General features: G+C 49.6%; 1 protein-coding gene and 1 long non-coding RNA gene across 5 annotated transcripts; one reads left to right on the plus strand and one right to left on the minus strand.

Moving 5' to 3' along the window:
- Positions 1–1,056: 1,056 nt before the first annotated feature.
- On the minus strand, positions 1,057–13,495 carry Eif3d (eukaryotic translation initiation factor 3, subunit D). 2 transcript variants are annotated; one of them, XM_087558210.1, is made up of 15 exons: positions 13,151–13,495; positions 11,057–11,189; positions 10,650–10,695; positions 9,805–9,941; positions 9,202–9,287; positions 8,633–8,705; positions 7,285–7,397; positions 6,265–6,397; positions 5,410–5,557; positions 4,697–4,827; positions 4,124–4,209; positions 3,875–4,004; positions 1,993–2,135; positions 1,547–1,830; positions 1,057–1,179 (listed from the first exon to the last, which is right to left on the minus strand). In XM_087558210.1, the coding sequence occupies exons 2-15, from the start codon at positions 11,177–11,179 to the stop codon at positions 1,166–1,168; spliced, it is 1,647 nt and encodes a 548-aa protein (XP_087414336.1). In that variant the 5' UTR covers positions 11,180–11,189; positions 13,151–13,495; the 3' UTR covers positions 1,057–1,165. The 2 variants fall into 2 exon arrangements, with proteins under 2 accessions (XP_087414336.1, NP_001004283.1); NM_001004283.1 differs by having other exon boundaries at positions 13,371–13,449.
- A 74-nt stretch (positions 13,496–13,569) lies between these two features.
- On the plus strand, positions 13,570–19,797 carry LOC102553765 (uncharacterized). 3 transcript variants are annotated; one of them, XR_015625744.1, is made up of 5 exons: positions 13,570–13,637; positions 17,172–17,276; positions 17,383–17,490; positions 18,508–18,748; positions 19,668–19,797. It is a non-coding gene; the product is annotated as an uncharacterized LOC102553765 (long non-coding RNA). The 3 variants fall into 3 exon arrangements; XR_015625745.1 differs by lacking the exon at positions 18,508–18,748; XR_015625746.1 differs by lacking the exon at positions 17,383–17,490.
- Positions 19,798–20,169: the final 372 nt, after the last annotated feature.

The following is a 20,169-nucleotide window of genomic DNA, read 5'->3' on the forward strand; positions in this document are numbered from 1 at the left end:
GGTGCTGCGGGGTTCCCAACCATTGATATACAGCCCATAGCTACAGAAGCTTCTTGTAGGATTGGACCAAACAGATCTCTGCAAGAGATCTGGACTCTGGTCCACTCCTGAAGCCCAAGACATTTGTCACACTACTTTAATGTTCTTTTCACTCTGAGTCAGGGCTGCTTCAAGTTGAGATTCTCAGAAACTACAACACCCAAGGATGAAGCCCAACATCCTTCGCTGACTTATTTCAGTTATGTTGCTGAAACCTACCTCTTTAGGAAGGTTCCAACCCTGATGCTTACCTACACAGCTCTGCTCCCACTCATACCCCAGTCCTGAGGGGCAGGCAAGAATACTTGGGCAATTACCTGGGTGGGACAATTACTAGTGTTCAAAAAAGCACGCAGTCCACAGAGCCTTTAAACACGCTATGTGACACATTGCTTTGTGCAGACTGGTTTGAGGCTTTCCCATCCCAGGTCAACCTTGTAAGTAACTAAAATCACCACCCAGCAGACTGAAGAGGTCTTCCTCAAGGACCACCTCCCAGCCATGCCCTGCCCTTGGTGATAACTTCTAAGGCACACCTAGGTCATGCTAGGAAGACATCGTAGTTCAAACTTCCTAATACCAGCACACTTTAATAGTTTCTCATATTGTGACCCCAACCATGAAATTATTTTCATTGCTACTTTGTAACTGTGATTATTATTGCTAACAAATCACAACATGTTTTCTGATGGTCCTAGGCAACCTCTGTGAAAAGGTTATTCAACCCCCAAGGGGTCACAACCCACAGGTTGAGAACCACTGGGTAACAGGACTTTTTGTGAGGGCTCTTCCCCCATAATGCATCTCAAATTGCATGAAAGGGCCTGTCATGGGTTCTGAAACTAACACTCAAGGCCTTCACCCTCCACAGGGAATGCAGTTCTCAGTGCCCCAGCTGAGATGGAACTACTCAGCAGCAGCCAGGCCACACAAACTTCTGGCTCTGGTCTCCCTTTCCCAGGGGCTGCTGGGAGAAGGAAGGGCTGCAGATCACAATGGGAGCACAGGACAAAGGAAGAAACCAAAAGGACTTAAATTTTATTTCTTCTGCTAGAGAACAGGAGCTGGACACACGCTGCCCAGGCACAGCTAGGTGCTAACACACGCAGGCACCAGGCCAACTCACTTAAGTTTCTTCCTCTGAAAGAAAAACAACAAAGAGAAATGAGCTTCACCCCATGATGCCACACACCCTTTCCTTCTGGACCTTGAAGAAACCTGAGTGCTGAAGGCCTCCTCTTTGCTGAGCCCTCCTAACCTCTGCAACTTTCTGTAGCTACCAGGGAGGCTTTTCAGGTGGTCTATCTGACCATAAAGCCTTGGATCCTCTCGAAACTGCCCAGGCCTTCTCTTAATGTTCTCCTTGCCCTCTTTCTGATCTGACTGCCACCCCACAAAAAGTTCCAGGAAGTTCTCATGTGTTGCCAAGGTGAAGGTGACCACAGAGCTAGCCTGGCTCCCTCACCAGCCCTCAAACCACCCAGGCTTAGAGGCCCACTCTGCCCACCTTCTTCTTCTTCCTCCTCTTCCTCCTCATCCTCTTCGTCCTCCTCAGAGCTGAAGGTGCCATCAGGCAAGCTGTAGACTCGGATGACCTGCTTGTTGGGGTCCTTGAGGATGAGGTATTTGCCCTCCTCCAGCTTCATGCAGATATCAATGACACAGCGCAGGATGCCCCAGGCATTCTCCACACTCAGGTTGATTTGGCTGGCAAACTCATTGGGCTTAAACTGCTGGGTGCCCAGGATGACGTGGCGCGAGGAGTCCTTTACATGGTACCGGGACACATACCTATTTGGGAGGAGGATGGGTGGTCACACTAGGCCATACAGAGAGACGGCAAAGCCTGGGGTCAGTACCGTGGTAATGCATGGTCTGCTCTTTTCCCAAAGTAGAGGAGGGACGAGCAGCCTTTGATCCAGGCCTGCCCCAGCATTTGCACAGGAGTCTCACCCGAGCTTCAAGTACTCAGAGCCAGCCAGCAAAGCACAGCACGTCCATCGCGCCAACTTGTAGCTGTTGTTCTTCAACTCAGTGGCGATGACAGCCCCACGCTGAGAGTCCAGCTTCTGACGCCAGTCAACGCCATTACAATGCTGCAGAAGAAAGCTGGTTACTGGGTGAGGGTGGCACCTCCCACGGGACCCCAGGGTTTCCTACAGAAGACACGGGACCACTAGGAAGGGAAGAGTATGCCAGAGTCAGAGGTACAGTGGTGACCACCCATCTTTGTACAGCAGCCCCTCAACCAGATGGTGATGGGTGACCCGGCACAACTCAGTGGCAAGGGTGCTGTGTGGTAAAAAGGGGCTTCACAGTAAACACAGAGAAGGATGGTCAGAACTGAGAGGCAGGTAGGCCAGCCTGAGGTAGGGCCAAGAAGGGCACAGGTAGGTGTTGCCTCTGTACAGGATAAAGAATACTGGTAAGGACAGCTCTGAGGCTCAGGCAGCCTGTGATGACTGGGCAGGAAGAGCCCAGCACCTGATGCTTTCTTCACAGGCATACCGACTTCCAGATGTGGGGAGTGGGGCAGTCCAAGGTCGTAAGGCAGACAAAGTAATAAGGCAGGGAGTCCCCACCATTCCAAGAACAGCATCTAACCGACTCTGATTCCCTTAAAATTTGTGAGAGAACCGTGATACTGAAGAGCTCTGACACCATCTTGGGGACAATTACACACAGAACTGAATGGAATAGTGGTCAGGCAGATGAGATACCAAATGACAGGCTCAGGAAGAGAGACTCCCTTAGCAGACTCCCAAATGGAGTAAGAAAATAAGGAAAAAGCACCGGCATGAGATGGGAGCTGCCTGGGTTCCTGGACTGCAATGAGCAGGAGCTTATAATTAACACCGGGTCAGGGCGAGGACTCAAGAGCAAAGGGGGGTCTGAACGCTGGCAAGGAACAGGGACTTCAGCTAGACCACTGAAAGGACCTGACCTCTGCAAGATCCAGAATGAACTCCCAGTGGACTTTCCAATGGAACACACTCCATTCTACAGTCATGGTCACTGCCACCCACGACACCGCAACAGAGAATGAAACCATAACAGGCTGAATGCCTGCTCACTAAACTCCAGTTGTGGGTGCTGTTTTAAGCCATTAAGTTTCTTGTCATGTGTTTGTGAGGCAAGAGAACACTGAAGTATAAAGTACTCTGGGACATAAGCTGCATGGGGAATTTACCCTAAGGGTCCACCAGGGCAAACCCCACGCTTGAGTGGGGCAGGGGTGTGTGGAAACACAGATACCACAGGAGAAGTCTAGAAGGCCACTGGCCCCAAGACAATGGCTCCCTAAGCCGTATCTTGATAGCAAGCAATCATCACAGGCTGCCTGGACCTCAGCCTACCCTTTCTCTATTCCGTACAGAGGCAACACCTACCCGTGCCCTTCACTTTAATTCAGGGCACCACACACAGAGCCAGGGAGAAAGGACGTCGCCTGACCTTAAGGTCCTGCAGCACTGGAAATGGATAACGCAAAGAGGACTGTGTGTGCGTGTCTGTCCAGATCTTAGTCTTTGGAGGTCAGCAGTGACAGAACTGGATAAAGAGATCATGAGGTGGCAATGAGGCTGAGTAAAGAAAGAGGCCAGAGCTTCCAAAGATAAGGTGAGGTCAAGATCAGATGCACAGACCACAGGAGCCAATAGCCAGAATGAACAGACTAAAGTGCTTGAAGATAAAGGTAGAAACCTTAACTTAGACTGTTCTACTCTGTTGGCAGTGACGGAAACTTGAGATATCCCTGCACCCACAATGGTTGTGTGAGTACCCAAGAGCCAACCCCACTACACACTGCCGGAACACAACTGTGATGGTGCCTCACCCTGGAGTCCCATTCATTGAGTGTCTTGATGTTGATGAAGGACACTTCCCCGTTGGCCCCAGTCATGACGCCATCATGTTCACAGCGAACAATAAGGTCAATGTCATCTCCAAGCTTCCACCTCCGGTAACTAAGAAGACAGCAAGACTCATTCACTACAAGATCCACTGCCGTGGACGGACCATCCTGGACAGCACAGGACAGGTTCTGTGCTCTAATCTTGGTCAGACCCCCCCAGAGCCGACATACCGGTAAGCCACGGAGGCGATCTCATTCTTATCCATGTCATCCTCCACAAATGGGTTTGGGTTGGGGAAATTGTATCTCTCTCTCCCCTGCAGAAGTGACAAAGCTTTCAGGAGCTGGGGTTGATAACAAGTGGGCAGACCCAGCATTGCTCTTGACAGCCCTGGCTAGGTGCTTCTGTCCTTGAGGGTGTAGGCTCACTATGTATCAAGGACCAAGCCTAACACACTCCACAGAGTAAGAGCCATCATGTTCCTTCCTGCTTCCCTCTCCACCACAAGCAGACTGCTGAGCTAACAGGAAAGCAAGCAATGCTCTTCATTCAATGTCATATCCTCAAGGCATGGAAAGGCCTTTTATCCAAAGGCATTCCACAGCCTGTCTATGTGTCACAGGCATTATTAGTTACTCCATAGAGAGGAAATATGCCTGAGCACACAGACCTTTTTGTGGCTCCAATCCCTGCTACCAGGAGGAGTTGTGCCTGGCCAACCTCACACCACTGTCTAGCACAGAGCAGAGGCTCAGCAGCAGGACCTAACCCAGAAGCCAGTGCATCTGCTCCTGTGTACTCACCATTCTCAGGCACTGCTGGGAGAAGTTGTGGTTGATGTAGGTGGCCTCCATGGCCAGGTTCCGGGGTGAGTTGAAGGAATTGCCTTCATCTTGAGGGGGCTCGTTAGCCGTCTCACTCACAGTCAGGAGGTCTGGAAAAGCCCAAGCATGGATGTCACCCACTCAGGTAGCCAAGAGTCACTGGCAGTGTGCACAGCAGTATGGGTAGAGGTACGGACCTAGATCATAGGGGCCCATCTCCAAAGAACTGCCATCTGCTCACAGAGGATTCCCCCAGAATGTGGCATGCACAGGGAAGTGGAGGCTCACTGAAAACGTTAGGTGCGACCCAACAACACTGGTCACATAGTTCAGTTGTTCCTTCTCATTCTTTCTGGATTCCTCAAGAGAATGTGTCTCTCTTGGCATTTTAACAAATGAGGCTTGAGACTCAAACAGAATCAGACGGCTATAATTCTGTGAGTGATTCATTGACAGTGTGTATATACACATGTGTCATAAAATACACGCATATGCATTCTTCTTTATAGTACAGAGAGGAAGAGGAAACGGAGGACACTTCTATGCATATAGTAACTCACGGCCACAGTGGTGTGAGGACTCAGAGCTGAAGCCCACAGAAGCACCGAAGTGGTCTCTTTGAGTGGACGGGAGAGATCAAAACACTACTCATTCTTAAGTAATTATTCTGAACTGAAAACACCCATGCCTACCAAAGTCAGAATTGTCCCTCTTGTCAAAGAAGAGTTTAGATCCGACCCTCTGGACAACAATGTCCCAGGAGTACACGGAGCGGGTGCAGCTCATCAGTGTGGCCAGGATGGCATCTGTGGCAAACACATTGCCCTGCGTTTTTGCCAGCTGAAAGGAAGGAGAGAGACTAGAGTGAACTGAGGACTCTGAGGTCACTTGGGAAGGAAGATACCCCAGTCACCTGAGGAGGCTGCAGCAAATAGGCTGGGTGAGGCTCTCAGTCACTGCAGCAGGCTGTGGTGGAAGCACGGGACACGCTCCACTCAGTAGGTGCCAGCCTAGCTATCCTTCTACCTTTGTATGTAAGAAAGCTAAGGCACCAGGGCAGCAAAGTCAGCCTGGCAGAGCTGGAATTTGAGCATGTCTCTTAACATATTTAAGTGCACCTAGCAACAAGTCTCATCTGTATGATTCAGAACCTCATCTAAGGCTTGGCTATGCACATAGTCAGCTGTTTCTGTGGGATCCACCAGTCCAACATGTCTACCACATGTTCAGGGGGAGAAAGTTTGCCTGATAAACACGTTCACCTTCTATCCGTCAGGTTCCTCAAATAACAGTGTAACAACTGCTTACGTAGTAGTAGCCAATGTCTAGGTGTTGTGAGCAACCCAGAAGGAACTGAAACACGGAAGGAAGATTGCTAGGGCTGACAGGTAAGTCACATCACCGGGACTGGAGCAGCCATGGCTTTTGGTACCTATGGGATGGTCCTGATTCAAACCCTGTGAATACTGAAGGACACCTGCACACCTCATGCCCTGTTCTTTCTCAAGCCTCAGCAACATTCCCAAAAGTGGGCAAAGGGTGCACACCTTCCGGATGACAGGGTCGTCTGTGGTGGTGACAGTGTGGAAGATGCGCTTGATGCTCCGCAGAGGCTTCTCACTCCTCGTGGTGATGCGGTCGAAGGCTTTGTCATAGTACTCCAGTGCTCCACAGCACTCGCTGAGGGGAGAGAGAAAAATCAGAGGTCCGCCCACCTCTTACGCCATGGAGTCAGAAGGCACATCTACTGTGCACGCCAGGCATTGCAGTGGTGCATGTCTATAATCCCAGGATTAGGGAGGCAGATGCAGGAGGATGCCAAGTTTAAATCTCAGCTACAAAGGGAGGCCCATCTCAGAAGTCCAGTACATAGGAAAGAGATGGAACTAATCTCTCTGAAAAAGAGACGAGAGGGCTGGAGAGATGGCTCAGGGGTTAAGAGCACTGGCTGCTCTTCCAGAGGTCCTGAGTTCAATTCCCAGCAACCACATGGTGGCTCACAACCATCTGTAATGAGATCTGGTGCCTTCTTCTACTGTGTCTGAAGACAGCTACAGTATATTCATATAAAATTAATAAAAAAGTATTAAAAAAAAAAGAGAGACAAACTCTAATGCTAGTTTAGCTTCCTGCTTTCTTAGCTCCCATGTTCCTCTGTAGAGCACAGTAAACCTTCCCTGGGGAACTGAGCCCACTATGGAAGCACGCACACGGGTGGACTTCTGGGTTGAATGAAGCTCTCTCCTTGCGCTCTGGTATACAAGGGCAGAAGTGGAGTCTCCTGAACATCTGCCATGCCTCTCCTACCCCAAGAGCTTAGCAACTGACCTACCGTGCTTTTTCTTGGATGTCAGGAGTGGAAAGAAACTGGAACTTTTAGTAAACTTAATGCATTTTTTTTTTTTTTTTTTGTGGGTCTCGATTTTTCAAAAACATACCCAGTAGTCTTACATAGCACTGTAAGTGGTTTCAAAATCTGCTTTGGAGCGGGCAGGACTTAAGGAGACATTGATCCCCAGCAGGTAGACATGCTCCAGAGTGTGGGTACCAGTGCAGAAGCTACTCACATGTCTTGAGGCTCTGACACCTCCAAGTAGCGCATCTTCATCAGCTGAGGGAAGTCCATCTCCTCCTTCACCTCCCAGTCACTGCGAACTTCAACCGAGGAGTCTCGGGGTTTCTGTAGAGGGAACAGAGAAAATCTTCACATCCTATGCAAATAAGCAAAAGACAGAGTAATACAGGAAGGACTTTCATTCAGTTATGGTCCTGGCTGGGTTTTGTTTATTTTTAATTTTTTTAATTTTATTTATTTTATGTATGAGTGCTCTGCTGCATGTACACCGCATGCCAGAGGAGGACATCAGATTCTTTTACAGATGGTCATGAACCACAGTGTGGATGCTGGGATTTGAACTCAGGACCTCTGGAAGAGCAACCAGTGCTCTTAATTGCTGAGCCATCTCATCATGGTCCTGGATGTTTTTAAACAGGGTCTGTGACTCGTGGCAGAGAAGGAAGCAGGGGCTCAGCATGGGGCTTCTCAGGGTGTCAAGCACCCCAACAGGACAGGTAGCTAACTCAAAAGTGCCTCTTCCCGATTTTATCACCCTGCAACACTCAGGAGTGAAGTCGGGTTTCTGTGCACGGAAGGCACTGCTTTGCTGCTGGCAACACTCCTAGTCCAAACTCCACTTTCGCTCATGTCTGTCATGCTCACAGCTCCCACAAAGATGGCAGTGTTATTCGTAAGAGTGCCACAGTGGAAAGATGAATGGCTGAAGGAAATGTGGCAATCTATACAAAGAACCACTCTTGGGCGAGAAGCTGTCAGTACAGCTGACTCCATGTCTGCAAGTTTTATACCAGCGGTCTATACCCACTCACACGTAAACTGAACACGCAGGATGGTCAGCATGCTGAAACCCTACCTACCACTAGGTGGCTGACAGAGGAGCATCACCCGAGATTAAAAACCATACTCTTAACCCACAGAAACAGTCCAGAGGCGGGCTAAAGTCCACGAGCAGACTCACATAAGATACATGCAGATAAGATACATGATCTCTGAGGGTGCTTGGAACCAATCCTTAACAGACACGAAGAAAACATGAAAAGATTGCACCAACACAGGCTGCGATAGGGACAGATCTTAAAAGTGGCACACTAAATAAAGGGCACAAATTATGATTCCATTTTACATGAAGTGCCCCCATCAGGGAAATCTGGAGATAGCAAAGAGCAGCGTTGTCTAGGACTGGGATCATAGAAACCTTCCGCCACAAGGTTTCTTTATACAAGTCAGTGAATAGTGAATGAGAGACCATGCAACTGTACACGGTGACTCCTATCTCTACACATAAAAGAAAACAAACCCATCCAATTCCCAACAGAGTCCCAGTATGGACACACTACCTGTGACTTCTGGTCCCATTTTTGCCTCACTCCAAATTGCTTCTGGAATTTTTTCTGTAAGCGAATTCGTTCTCTGAAAAGACAGACAGAATGCTGTGCTTTTAGTGTCGGCTTCAGGCTGAACTGCAGTTTCCTTTCTAGCTGCTACCAGGATAGAAAACCGGGGCTTAGGTGCAGAGACCCTGTAGGCACACACTGGGGATGTGAGCAGAGGCATACTACTAGTACCGACCAGTACTCAGCCCAGTTACTATCAAGGCAGCCCTGGCTAGGGTGTGGTGGCTGCTGTGCTCAACCCTAAGGGCCCAAAGGATAGAGAATAAACAATGCTTCCTGGAACCAGGTACGCTGAATCTAGAGGCCACAGAGCCACTTCAATTTTACCTACAGCTTTACAGCATAAATGCCCGCCTCAACCACTTACTTCCTGCCCGTCTGGCATGACCTAGTCTTGGATGGCGATAGGCTAGGAGGTTTTGGTTTCTTTTGTCAATCTTGTCCTGGCTCTGTGATTTCTGAACACAGCCCATACGGGAACAGGACTTTGACCTGGAGGAAGGGATGCTCACCTCTCTTTCTGCTTGGCACTTTTGGGCAGTGTCTGTAGGTTGAACTGCACCATGTTCCGCCGGTCTTTGTCTCTGCGGAGGTTCCGCTGCAGAGCAGAGAGAGACCCATGTTAACTCCTTGGAGACAAGGCTTATGATCTCTTGAGAGTAAGTTTAGGGTGTGAAGTTCTAAGTTTTACGTCTCTTTACTTTTGCTCTGTAGCATCTACAGAATTTGGGCTAAGGGGATAAGTACTTGTGTTAGCTTGGACTCTCATTCCCACTTTAATGTGGGTTTACTAGTTTTATTGGAGTTGCTAATTTGCAACTTTATGTAGCAGGAGGCACCCTACCAAACCACCTAATTAACAAAGGCTGTATGGAGCAATTTAGCAAGGCAGTGGGTTCCCAGCCTTGTGTGATGTCTGAACTACTGTGAACAGAAACCTGAAATCCTTCAACACGTCCCTGGACCCACTCCAAGTTATTCTGATACAACTGGTTACTAAATGGCCACGTGGGATTGGCCAAAGTCCTGCAAGTCTTTCCTTTCTCATCAGTATCCCAAGATGGTTGCTGAGCAGCAGAAACTGCCACAGCAAGAGCTCTGAGGTGCAGGCCTACCTGTGCGAATCTCATCCGGTTCCGCTGGTAGGCCGTCTTCTGTGTACGCGCTGTGTCCACTAGCTGGAAGCTCGTCTCATCCTCCTCGTGGAAATATGCATACTGACTTCCCCCACCGAACTGAGAGGAATACTTGTCTGCAGGCAAAGGTGACAGTGTGTGCTAGGTGCTGCCTACAGACTGCTCAGGGCAGCTCTCTGAAGTGTGGTTCTGACCTGAAGCACTGGCCAGAAGCTTGTGAGATGGGTACTCAAAGCTCCTGCCCAGACCTGACAGATGGGAACCTGTATTTAGACATGATCTCAGGTGATTCACATGCATATTTAAGGTTTAAGAGCTTGGGGCTAAAGAACTTACCAAGAGAGCCCAAGATTCTCACTCTAACTCACTTTACCTCTGCGTGGTCACGTAAGAATCTGAGCTGTAACACCATCCCTGACCATCACCCAGAGCTGTGAACAGGGCCATTGATCATGACAGATTTTCTTTCTGATCTCATCCACCTTAACTTGGTACCTTAGGCAGCCACTTCCAAACATCTAACTGGCACCAAGAAAAGCATTTTCCCTTATCAGAACTTTAAAACAAGGCCCAAAGACTAGAGTCCATTGATTGATGGCTTCAGAAAGTCCCAAGCAATACAATGTAAATGGTAGCATTTAGGAGTCTCTGGCTGTCCAGGAACTGCTTTCAAAACCATGGGTTATGCACACATTCTAGAGTATACTCCCAATAACTACCACTACCATTTCCTTTTCTTTCTAAAATATTTTCAAGTGGGGCTTACGGAAAAAAGTAGTGACCTTCCCAAGGCCTAGGTGTGGGCAGCCCACTGAGGGACTTACTTGTGTACCTCTTGTCCTGGTACGTGGCCCCTGTCCAGTCTGCAACCTGTTAGGGACAGCAAAGACAAGGAAGAGGACAGGTTAGACGAGTAGGCTTCTGCTGACCCAGAAACTTCACACAGCAAGGGCGACAAAGGCCTCAGCATTGCCTCTGATGCTCTTCGTGCGGCTACCCCGCATCTGACTCATTCCTTCCTCAGCTGGTATCCCCATAGGAAGTATATCCATCAAGAGAACAGAAAGGGGTTGGGGATTTAGCTCAGTGGTAGAGCGCTTGCCTAACAAGTGCAAGGCCCTGGGTTCGGTCCCCAGCTCTGAAAAAAAGAAAAGAAAAGAAGAAAAAAAAAGAGAACAGAAAGGAAATGGGGAGTTGGGGAGTAGCTGCCCCAGCTGAAGAAACCCAATACCTTCCCCAGCCGATCTCCTTTGCTGAATGGCTGGTAGGGCATATCCCGAAACTGCTCAGGAACGGCACAGGGACCCCAGCCTGAGGGGTTGTCCTGGATCACAGGTGTCATAAACTTCGCCATCTTCTAAAACCTGTAAATATAAGCAGTGTGAGAAGCTTTAGAAGGAAGGGCTAAGTCCCAGGCACTCCACCCTCCCCTGAAGCTGCATTACAGAGGTGCACACGAGGCAGAGCCCTAGCTCTCAAGCACTATAGACAGGGTTTTCTTGTAAACTGGTCTAAGAACACTTAAAACTCAGAACACTGCCAACAGTAGCAACATTTTCCTATGTCTCACTAATCTAGGACAGGTTCTTTTTTGGGGAACATCTTTGAAATGAAGCTGTGTGTGTACCTTATGCTTGATGGGTGTCACGTCTTTTCTTTCTCAGTATAACATATGAGAAAGGTGTCCCCAATTATCAAAGATGGTAAAACTGATGAGTTCCCCCAGAAACACCTTCACCAAAGCATCCAACAGCAAACTTCTCTAAGCTCAGTCTCTAAAACAAACAGTCTATATCAGAGAGCCATCATCAATTTTGACAGTTGTCATCCGGCACAACTACCACTCAGCTATACAAAGGCACCAGCACGGGGTGCTTTAAAGATCCTCGGGCTGCTGAGAAGGTGCCGCAGGTCAAGGTGGAACCGAAGTGGAAGGCGAGAACTGACTCCCAAATGTGGCTTCTGACCTCCAGCTGAATGCCATGGCACGCACACGCTGGCATTCACACCACCAACCTCCCCACACGTGCATACTCGGCAACAAAGAAATCCTAAAAAACAAAGGACTAAAAACAAACAAACAAAACCACCCCCTGAACCTTTGGCTAGACCCGGTCCTTCCAATCTTCCATCAGCACAAATCCTGTACAGTGCATGCGACCAGGCAAAAGCACCATTGGTGACCAAGGTCAGGCTGGGTCAGTGAGAAGGCTCAGTGGGTAAAGGCTGCAAAAGTGGCTGTGTCAAAAGCCCATAAGCAGTAGCACCAGGACACTGTTCTGACTGCATACAGCACACGAACTTATTAACCCCTTCAGACAGTCCTGTGGGGTAAGTCCTGTTCCCATTTTCTGGGTGAAAACTTAAAGGTACAGTGAAATAAAAGTCACAGTGCTAGATGATTAGAAATTTGAACACTGGTAGTGTATCTTTGGCCCTGAAGTCCATATATAGTATAGTGTCCAACACTACGCTCATTTTAGAAAAGTAAAAGCTAACAGCTGTGTAATCCAGGGGTTTGCTGGACACTTCCCATCAAAAACCAAACCAAGGGGGGTGGGGGGCACAAAGAAACCCTCTGGCACTGTCCAGAGAAAAAGTCATCACACTACTTCTTGAAGGCTGGAGAGCAACTGCAGAACACCAGTAGAGAACTTAGTAACCTCTCCTCCTTCTCTAAATATTTAGGTGACAGGGACAAGGAATAAACCTGGGAGCTTCACTCTCCAAATATGAGCTTATGCTAGGCTGTAGGAAGAACACGGGGGTGGGGTGGCTGCCTTCAAACAGCTGACAGGAAGTAAGAGGCCCCAGGATATCGGGGTACTATACCGGACACTACCACCACTGCTCCCTCACACCCCATCTTTGAGACACAAAGTTAGCTCTGCTAACGAAAAGTTTCCAAGGTGGCCTACTTAAGTCCTTCTTCTGGCTATCCTGTAGTTAGCTGGCAGTCTGACCATCTGGGACTTTAAGCCATACTCAACAGGTTGCCTCAAAAGCAATTGTAAACTTGAGGTGTCACAAGTTCAAGATGGCTCAAGGCTTGACATGCATCATCTCCCCGGATGGGCAGGGTTTGGTCCTTTGGCGTCTGCACAAATGAACCAGAAAGAAACTGGTAGGGAAAAACTAAAACGACGCGACAGCTGTATTGGCCACAATGTGGTGTGGATCACTGTGGACACTACAGATGGAGCCATCAACTCCTGGGCTCTGTTTCGGACCAGAGCTGGAACCTACTCTTCTTAGTCGTCCATTTCGGAGCATAGAAAGAATCTGTTCGAACCCCTAGAGGAGGCTACTTCGCCCCCCAATCCACCTCAGCAAAGCGTCGGGAGAGGGATCCACACACAATGTCCGGTGTCTTGCACTCTGTGTCGTGCCTGGGACCACCTGAGGCCGAATCCCGCCCCGCCCAGCGGAGGGGCACCGACGACAGGAGAGGACGTAAAGGAAGGCTCTTCCGGGAGCCCCCGAAGTCATGCCTAGCCCAGGCTGGCTCGCGAGGTCTGCAGGGTCCTACCAAACAAGCCGCTCACCTGCAACGGCCTCCGCGGGCCCGGATGGCGACAGATAGCCCGGGTAAGAAACTGCGATAGCCTCGATACTCGCAGGGACCAAGACAGGAGGGAAGATGCGCGCGCAGGCCGGTGCCGTAAAACGCGACCAGCGCTGTCGTAAATGGCCCATCACGTCCTTCTAGTCAGCGGAAAAACGTCAAGCCGTAAAGCGAGACCCAACCGGAAGTCCGTCACAGCTCTTGGCTAAAAGTCCTACCTCGCCTCTGAGGTGCCAGACACAGTGAGGTGATTACGTCAGCGGCATCTGGGGACGCCCTGAGCGGTTCAGAACTGAAACGTGGTCACGCTCGGTTCGAGAGAAGCTGGGGCGGGGAGCCAGAGCTACCCGCGCGGTGTCCCACAATGCTTCGCGTCCGCCTCTGCCTCCCACAATTCCCCGACGTTCTCGCTTGCTCCAGTCTGGTTGTTGGTCTGGCTCAGCCTTACCTGGAGGGTGGCCCGGCGCGTTACTTGTGCTTGTTACCTGTGGCACGTACGCAGGGTGGCAAATGACCTGTGTAGTCCGGGTTGCTAGAGCTTCGGTGTTCCACAGATCTCAAGAGTCTTTCAACGGAGATTTCTGATTTTTTTTTTAAAGCAGATTTAGAGTGTCTCGCTCTAAATTGATATTCAAGTCAGGGCTATCCAAGCTGCAGGCTAGGAGTCTGCGTGTTAATTGATTATCACGATTCACACGGTGCAGTTCAGTGCGACCTCTTGACTTCTAACACCCCCTGCAGCCAAAGAGTGCTAGGCAATTATGAAACCTGTAAAGAAACTCAGGATGGACTTTTATTTAAAGTTGGTTCCTTCTATCTGGCTGTCTAGGTCTCCTTGATAGTTTCCCAGCAGATCTTTTTTAGAAAATACATCTTAGACACATGTGGTGTCCAGGTTTAGGCAAGACTAGTTTTATGGCCTTCAGATCCCGCGGCCCCCCCCCCCCCGCCCCGCCCCCAGCCAATGCAAGCTGGAAATGCTAGATGCTAGATAATAAGGGGTAAAATAAATGGCTGTCAAAGGACATTCCACTTTCTAGTGCTGAAAATGGCAATGTGGATGGGGTTACCCATTTCATTAAATTACCAATGAGCTTGCCTTCCAGTTTTCCCAAGTTTTGTTCCCTGGTGGGTCCTGCTGGGTCCTCATCATTAACTTCCTTTCCCCACCACATTCTAGTCTGTATTGTAATTTCAGCCATATCTGAGTGCTGTCTTCCTCATAGGACCATCTCCTCTTGTTGTTCAATCATTCATACTCCCAGTGGGTCGCTCCTCAGCATGATCAAAGCTCTTCCCACACTTCCTAGGGAAGCTCAACGTGGAGCTGGACTAGCTTCCCATGGCCCAACATCCCTGCCTGTTTTGACCAGCTCCCTGCTATTCTGCACAACCTCTGCTCTGGCCACCATGACCTGCTCTCATTCCTCTCTCAGCAGGTCCTACACTTGCTGTTCTTTCTGCCCCGAGGGTGTACTGTCACTGCCTTGGTCCTGTCATGTATATGTCTTTAAGAGTTGGCGTCTAGACAGGTCTGGCAGCATGTTCTGGGATTCCCCCTACTCTGAAACTGAGGGGAGCATGACATCAGACAGGAGCTGGCAAAGTCGGAGGTTGTGAGAAAAGGCACTTGCTTTGAACACTGAGCCATCCTGCTGGCTCTAGATCAGTTGTTAAAAAGTTGAAGCAAGTTCTCACTGGGTCACCTGATCCTAAGCTCCCAACAGCTGAAAACGGGAGGGCAGCCTGGGCAGCCCTGAAGCTAGCTTGGGCTCTATAGCAAGGCCCCAGATGAACAGAAAGTCGAAATGCCCTAAAATATGAAGAGGCGCGTATCTTTGCTGAACTGTTCCCATCATGTCTTTCCCTCCTTTCTCCCTTCTTTTCGATGTGGCTCCCAGAGGCTAGCTGCTCTCCCCAATGCCCAGACAATAGGTGATTCTTCCCCTGAGTGTACGTGGCCTCATGGACTCAGGTGATGCTAGGTCATTTAAGGTTGCCAGAAGGAGTGGGGGTGGCCTCTATTCATCAGCTGTGTGGAAGTCGTCATCCATGTTGGGGTGAGGCCACTTTGGGGTTGCCCATGGTCTGTAAACAAGCCCAGCAAACTCATTGGTTCCTCAGGGTGGACTTTGGTGGATTTCAAATTTGTTTGTTATTGAGGCCTTGTAAGGAGGGGTACGTCCTCGTTTATGTCCCCCATGGAAGAATACCCACAACATGTGGTCACCCTGGGTTCTGCTATCTGTAATGTGTGAGCATGTGAGCCCAGACTCTTCTCCACAGGCTCATGTCTTGGCACTGTTTTGGGAGGCTGAGGAACCTTTCGGAGATGGCATCTATCTGCCTGGTGCACGTTGATCACCGAGGGTGAACCTTTGAAGGTCATATCCTCTTCTACCTCTAGCCGGCTCCCTCTGCCTTCAGGCCTTCCATCATGTGAACAGCCACTGCCCCTCTACTCCTGCCTTCACAGATGGGGCTACCCCACCACACCTCCTCACTGTGACAGACTCAGATCCCCTGAAACCAAGATCCTAAATCCTCTTTTCCTGTTGGTGTTTTGGTCACAGAATATATAAATTTAAACTGTGCAACAAACCATTCCAAAATTCAGCCACTAAAACAGCAGCAAGCCTATTTTGGTCTTTCAGTTCCTGTGGGTCGGGGCCTGGGAGCACTGGCTGATAGACTCTGGCCTCCGGTCTATGGTGCTGCCGGGTTAGAATCGATGGAGATGGAGTAGCTGGCAGATAATGGTTGCTTCCCTCTCTCCATTTGGTTATGAGTCTGCCTGGGTGCTGAGCCCACGTGGGTCTGGGCTTCCTCAACATGGTATCGTGGGGTGGTCAGACCACTTATGTGGGCACTGGTGACTTCTAAGCCAGAGGCCACATCACCTACCCTCTGCCATGTTGCCTCTGCAGTCTCTCAGCTCCTCAAGGTCAAAAGTGAGCCAAAAGCTTTTCTAGAGTCAAAAGAAAGCGATGAAGGTTGGCGCTGTGAAGGCAGTGTTAACTGTCGACTCGGCAAAATCTAGTCACCTGGGAGAAGGGCTTCAGCCATGCTGTGGTGGGCTGTCTGGATTATACTAATAGCTGTGGAAAGGCCTATCTTAATATGGAGTGGGGCTGTACCGACTGGATAAAACAGAGCACCAAACATTAGCATTGGTGCATTCCCTGGTCTCTTCTGATTGTAGATGGACTGTGTTCAGATCTTTCAAGCCCATGAGGCCTTGACTTCCCCTGCCATGATAGACTGTAACCTGAGTCTGTGAGCTAAAGTAAGCCCTCTCTCCCTGGAGTTACTTTTGCCAGAGTATTTTATCACAGGAAAAGAGACTAAGATGTCATGTTGGGTAAGGTACAAGTCTCTGGAGGGCAGGTAGAGCAGGAGGTGTTGCTTGGGGTTATAAAATATGGCTTTTCCTAAGAATCATCAGTCTGGTTTCTGCAAATGCATGACTGAGTGGTTTGGAACACAGTGGAGTTCCTCCCAGGGAAGAGCCTGGACTGGGACCAGGGCACATCCAGGGAGCCTCTTTAGAGAAAGCACGTGTTGTGGTTAGTACTGATGTCAGCTTGACAGGATCTAGAACCTCAGGGTGTTCTGGGTGTGTCTGTCGGGGACTTATCCGATAACTGAGGTGGGAGACACACTGTAAACGTGCATGGCACCCCCACCCTCACCCTCACCCCCACCCTCACCTGGAGACCTCAGTGTCAATGAAAGGGAGAAGTGAGCAGAATATCACCATACATTTCTCTCTGCTTTCCAGTTCTGGATGCAGTGTTCAAGCTGCCTCAAACTCTTGCCATGAGGACTCCTCTACCCCGAGGTGAACTGCGCCCAGGAACTTCGAACCTTAAGTGGCTTTCATCAGGTATTTTATTACGGCAGTGGGAAAAGCAACCCAGTGTGCATGGAGGTGTCCCTCAGTTTCAGGGATGAAGAAGGGGATAGTCATGGAGCCATCTGCCATTGTCTAGGACCTGAGCTCCGATGGCTCTAGCATCACTGTTTCCTGGACAAGGCCACGACTCTGAAGGGGCCGGGGGCACATGCTGGTCTGTAGACAAACACTTCCTGGGATAAAGGTACTACTCAACTTAATCTCTCCTGCCAATCAGCCCCATGAGCCTGCAGAACCTCCTAGCTCTTTAGGTGTCATGGTATTTGGATTAGTCAGGGTGACAAAGTGTCTCAGCTGGCCTGTGGCTAGATTTTTTTCTTCATTACCGACAGATCTTGTACTTATGTGCCAGCCTTATTCGCTTGATTGAAAGGCTTGGCCTCCTATGCAGACAGGCCCCAGGTTCTACAGCAGGCTCACCAATGTGTCATGGGACAGCTGATGTGGGCAGCCCCACTTCTAGAGAGCCAACCCGCATCTCCTCTGCTCTTCTTAAAACACGGGGTAGGTTTTTCAATCAATGAGAAAACTGAGGCTCTAAGAGGAGCCAAGGTCAGCTAGTCAAGGTAATTTAGAAACTGACCCCAGGCCACTAGGACTGAGGTGTTACTCCTTTGCAGCATTAAAGTTCCCAGACTCTGAAGCTAGAGTTTTTCACAAGGCTGGGCAAGCATTTGGCTACACCCCTGAGGTGAAGTGGATGGATAGTGGTTAGAGTCTATGTCAAGTGTGACAAATTGTGAATGTTTATATATTTTGCTGAAGAAAGGACCCAAGACCTATGGAGTTCTTCATGGGACTCACTCAGAATTCATCAGCAATGAGGTCAGCCCACTGGAAAGTATTTTACCGTCAGAGAATTGAGAGCTCCAGGACTAGCTATTATGGCTCTGCAGGTTAAGGTGCTTGCTGCTTCGTTTGTTGAGTTCGATTCCCTGAGTCCACATGGTCACATGGTGGAAGGAGAGAACTGAGTCCTAACAAGTTGTCCTCTAACCTCCACGTGCATACTGCAACACACACACACACACACACACACACACACACACACACACACACACACCTTAAAAATGAGTTTTAATCTTTAAAGCAAATTGGACCACAAGGACTTCAGTGGAGACTGTTTCCCCCTCTCCTCCAGCCCACTTTTTCTGTCCCCCTGAGGCAAAGTTCAGAACTCTGTCCTCCTCTTTCCTCACAGAAGACTCAGGACTGAGGACACAGTGCCCAGGCAGACAGCCCAGAAATGTGCAGCCTTTACTTTCTGTGGGAGGATGCTTGCAGGCAAGGAGAAACTTTCAGTTCACCAGCCCACCTCAGCCTCAGGGTGGGTGGACTGCCCCAGCAAAACAGTCAAAGTTGCCAATTCAACTGCAAGCCTTGGAGCGTACTCCTTGTCCTCAGAAGAAAGGGAGGCTGTTGGCCGTTCACGCCGGTGACGGGTATTGAAAGTTATTTTTTATTTCAGCTGGATGTACACTCACCCATCACAGGACCGTGCTCAGAATAGAGAGGCACCTGTTGGGCCATCCTCCTCACTTCCTGCCTTTTGGGCATCTCTCCAAGTGCTGAGCCATCCACTTCTCCGCTATGCCCAAGATATATCAGGATGCTCAGCCCTGACGACAGGGGACAAAATAGATCCCCATTTCCCTCAGAATCATTTAGCTCGTTCACAGAGTTGGACTGTCTCAGTGCGATGAGCAACAACCAGGCCTCCCACAGTTTTCTCTGTTGGAAGCAGGGTCTGGGGTCCGGAGGCCAAAGGCAAATCAGTGTTGGCTTTGTCTGGCTGTGTTGTGTGGGGTTAGGAGGGTTCCCCTCTCTGGTCCATAGTCCTGCTTTGAGCAGCAGAAGGCTGGTCTCATCTCTGTTGTGATGTGTAACCTGGTTCCCACTGTCCTGACAGATGCATGCAGAGCCTAATCATGGAGGCAAAGTGACTACAAGGCCTTACTCAGGGATCTTCTCAGGCAATGCCTGTAGACATATGAGGGGCTCAGACTGACTTTAGACCCAGGTTCCCAGTAACCATATGACCTTGGGTAGATGCAAGAAATCTAAATGCTTCTCCCTCAGGGAAGGGTGAGACTCTTGTCAGAGGATGGTGACTTTGCTTAAGACCGTGAGCCCAGGTCAGTTGACCAGAGCCTGGGTAGAACTTTGCCCGGGGCATAATCTCGAAAAGAGATTCTAAAAGCAATCACTGGTCATCTGTGGCTGGCAACTTAGTTCAAGTCCTTAAGCTGCTCAGAGTCTAGGGAGGAGATGCGGCTCATGCTGGGGATGTGATACTTAAAGAGGTGCTTCGTGAAATACATTTCATAACTTATAAGCTTATTTGCTTATTTTGCGGTACAGGGGCTTGAACCCAGGATCTTGGACTCGAGAGGCAAATGCTCTACCGCTAAGCCGTGCTCCTGGCTATGAAATATACTTCGAGTTTACATTTCAATTATGTATTTCACACATAAATCAGGTTTTTGGCATATTCTTTCCTTGTGTCTCTCTTTTGTTTTGGAGATAGGGTTTCTATACATGGCTGTCCTGGAACTCACTATGTAGGCCAGACTGGCCTGGTCTCACAGAGATCCATCTGTCTCTGCCTGCTGAGAGCTGGGATTAAGAGTGTGCACCACCACCCCCTGGTAGGGATTCCCTTAAACTCCGGCCATACTACTCTGCCCTTCCTGATATCTGAAGAGGACCTGTGCCCTCGGTCCGGGTCTTACACATTTGCTGCAGTCCCCATCATACCCTATCACTCCAGTCCCAGGCTTCCTCATTCCCGCACACTCTCCCCGTGGTCCTCTGGGGATTAGCAGATAAATTGCAGTGCTATGCTGTGGGTGCTTGGAGAGGG

The sequence above is a fragment of the Rattus norvegicus genome, chromosome 7 (assembly GCF_021556685.1).
Source record: "Rattus norvegicus strain SHRSP/BbbUtx chromosome 7, alternate assembly SHRSP_T2T, whole genome shotgun sequence".
Taxonomy (NCBI): Eukaryota; Metazoa; Chordata; class Mammalia; order Rodentia; family Muridae; genus Rattus; species Rattus norvegicus.

Coding starts and splice junctions, on each gene's coding strand:
- Eif3d (XM_087558210.1), bottom strand. CDS start 11,179: ATGGCGAAGTTTATGACACCTGTGATCCAGGACAACCCCTCAGGCTGG. Junction 6,398..7,284: donor GTGTCAGAGCCTCAAGACAT/GTGAGTAGCTTC, acceptor CTCTCCCCTCAG/CGAGTGCTGTGGAGCACTGG. Junction 1,831..1,992: donor TCTGAGTACTTGAAGCTCGG/GTGAGACTCCTG, acceptor CCTCCCAAATAG/GTATGTGTCCCGGTACCATG.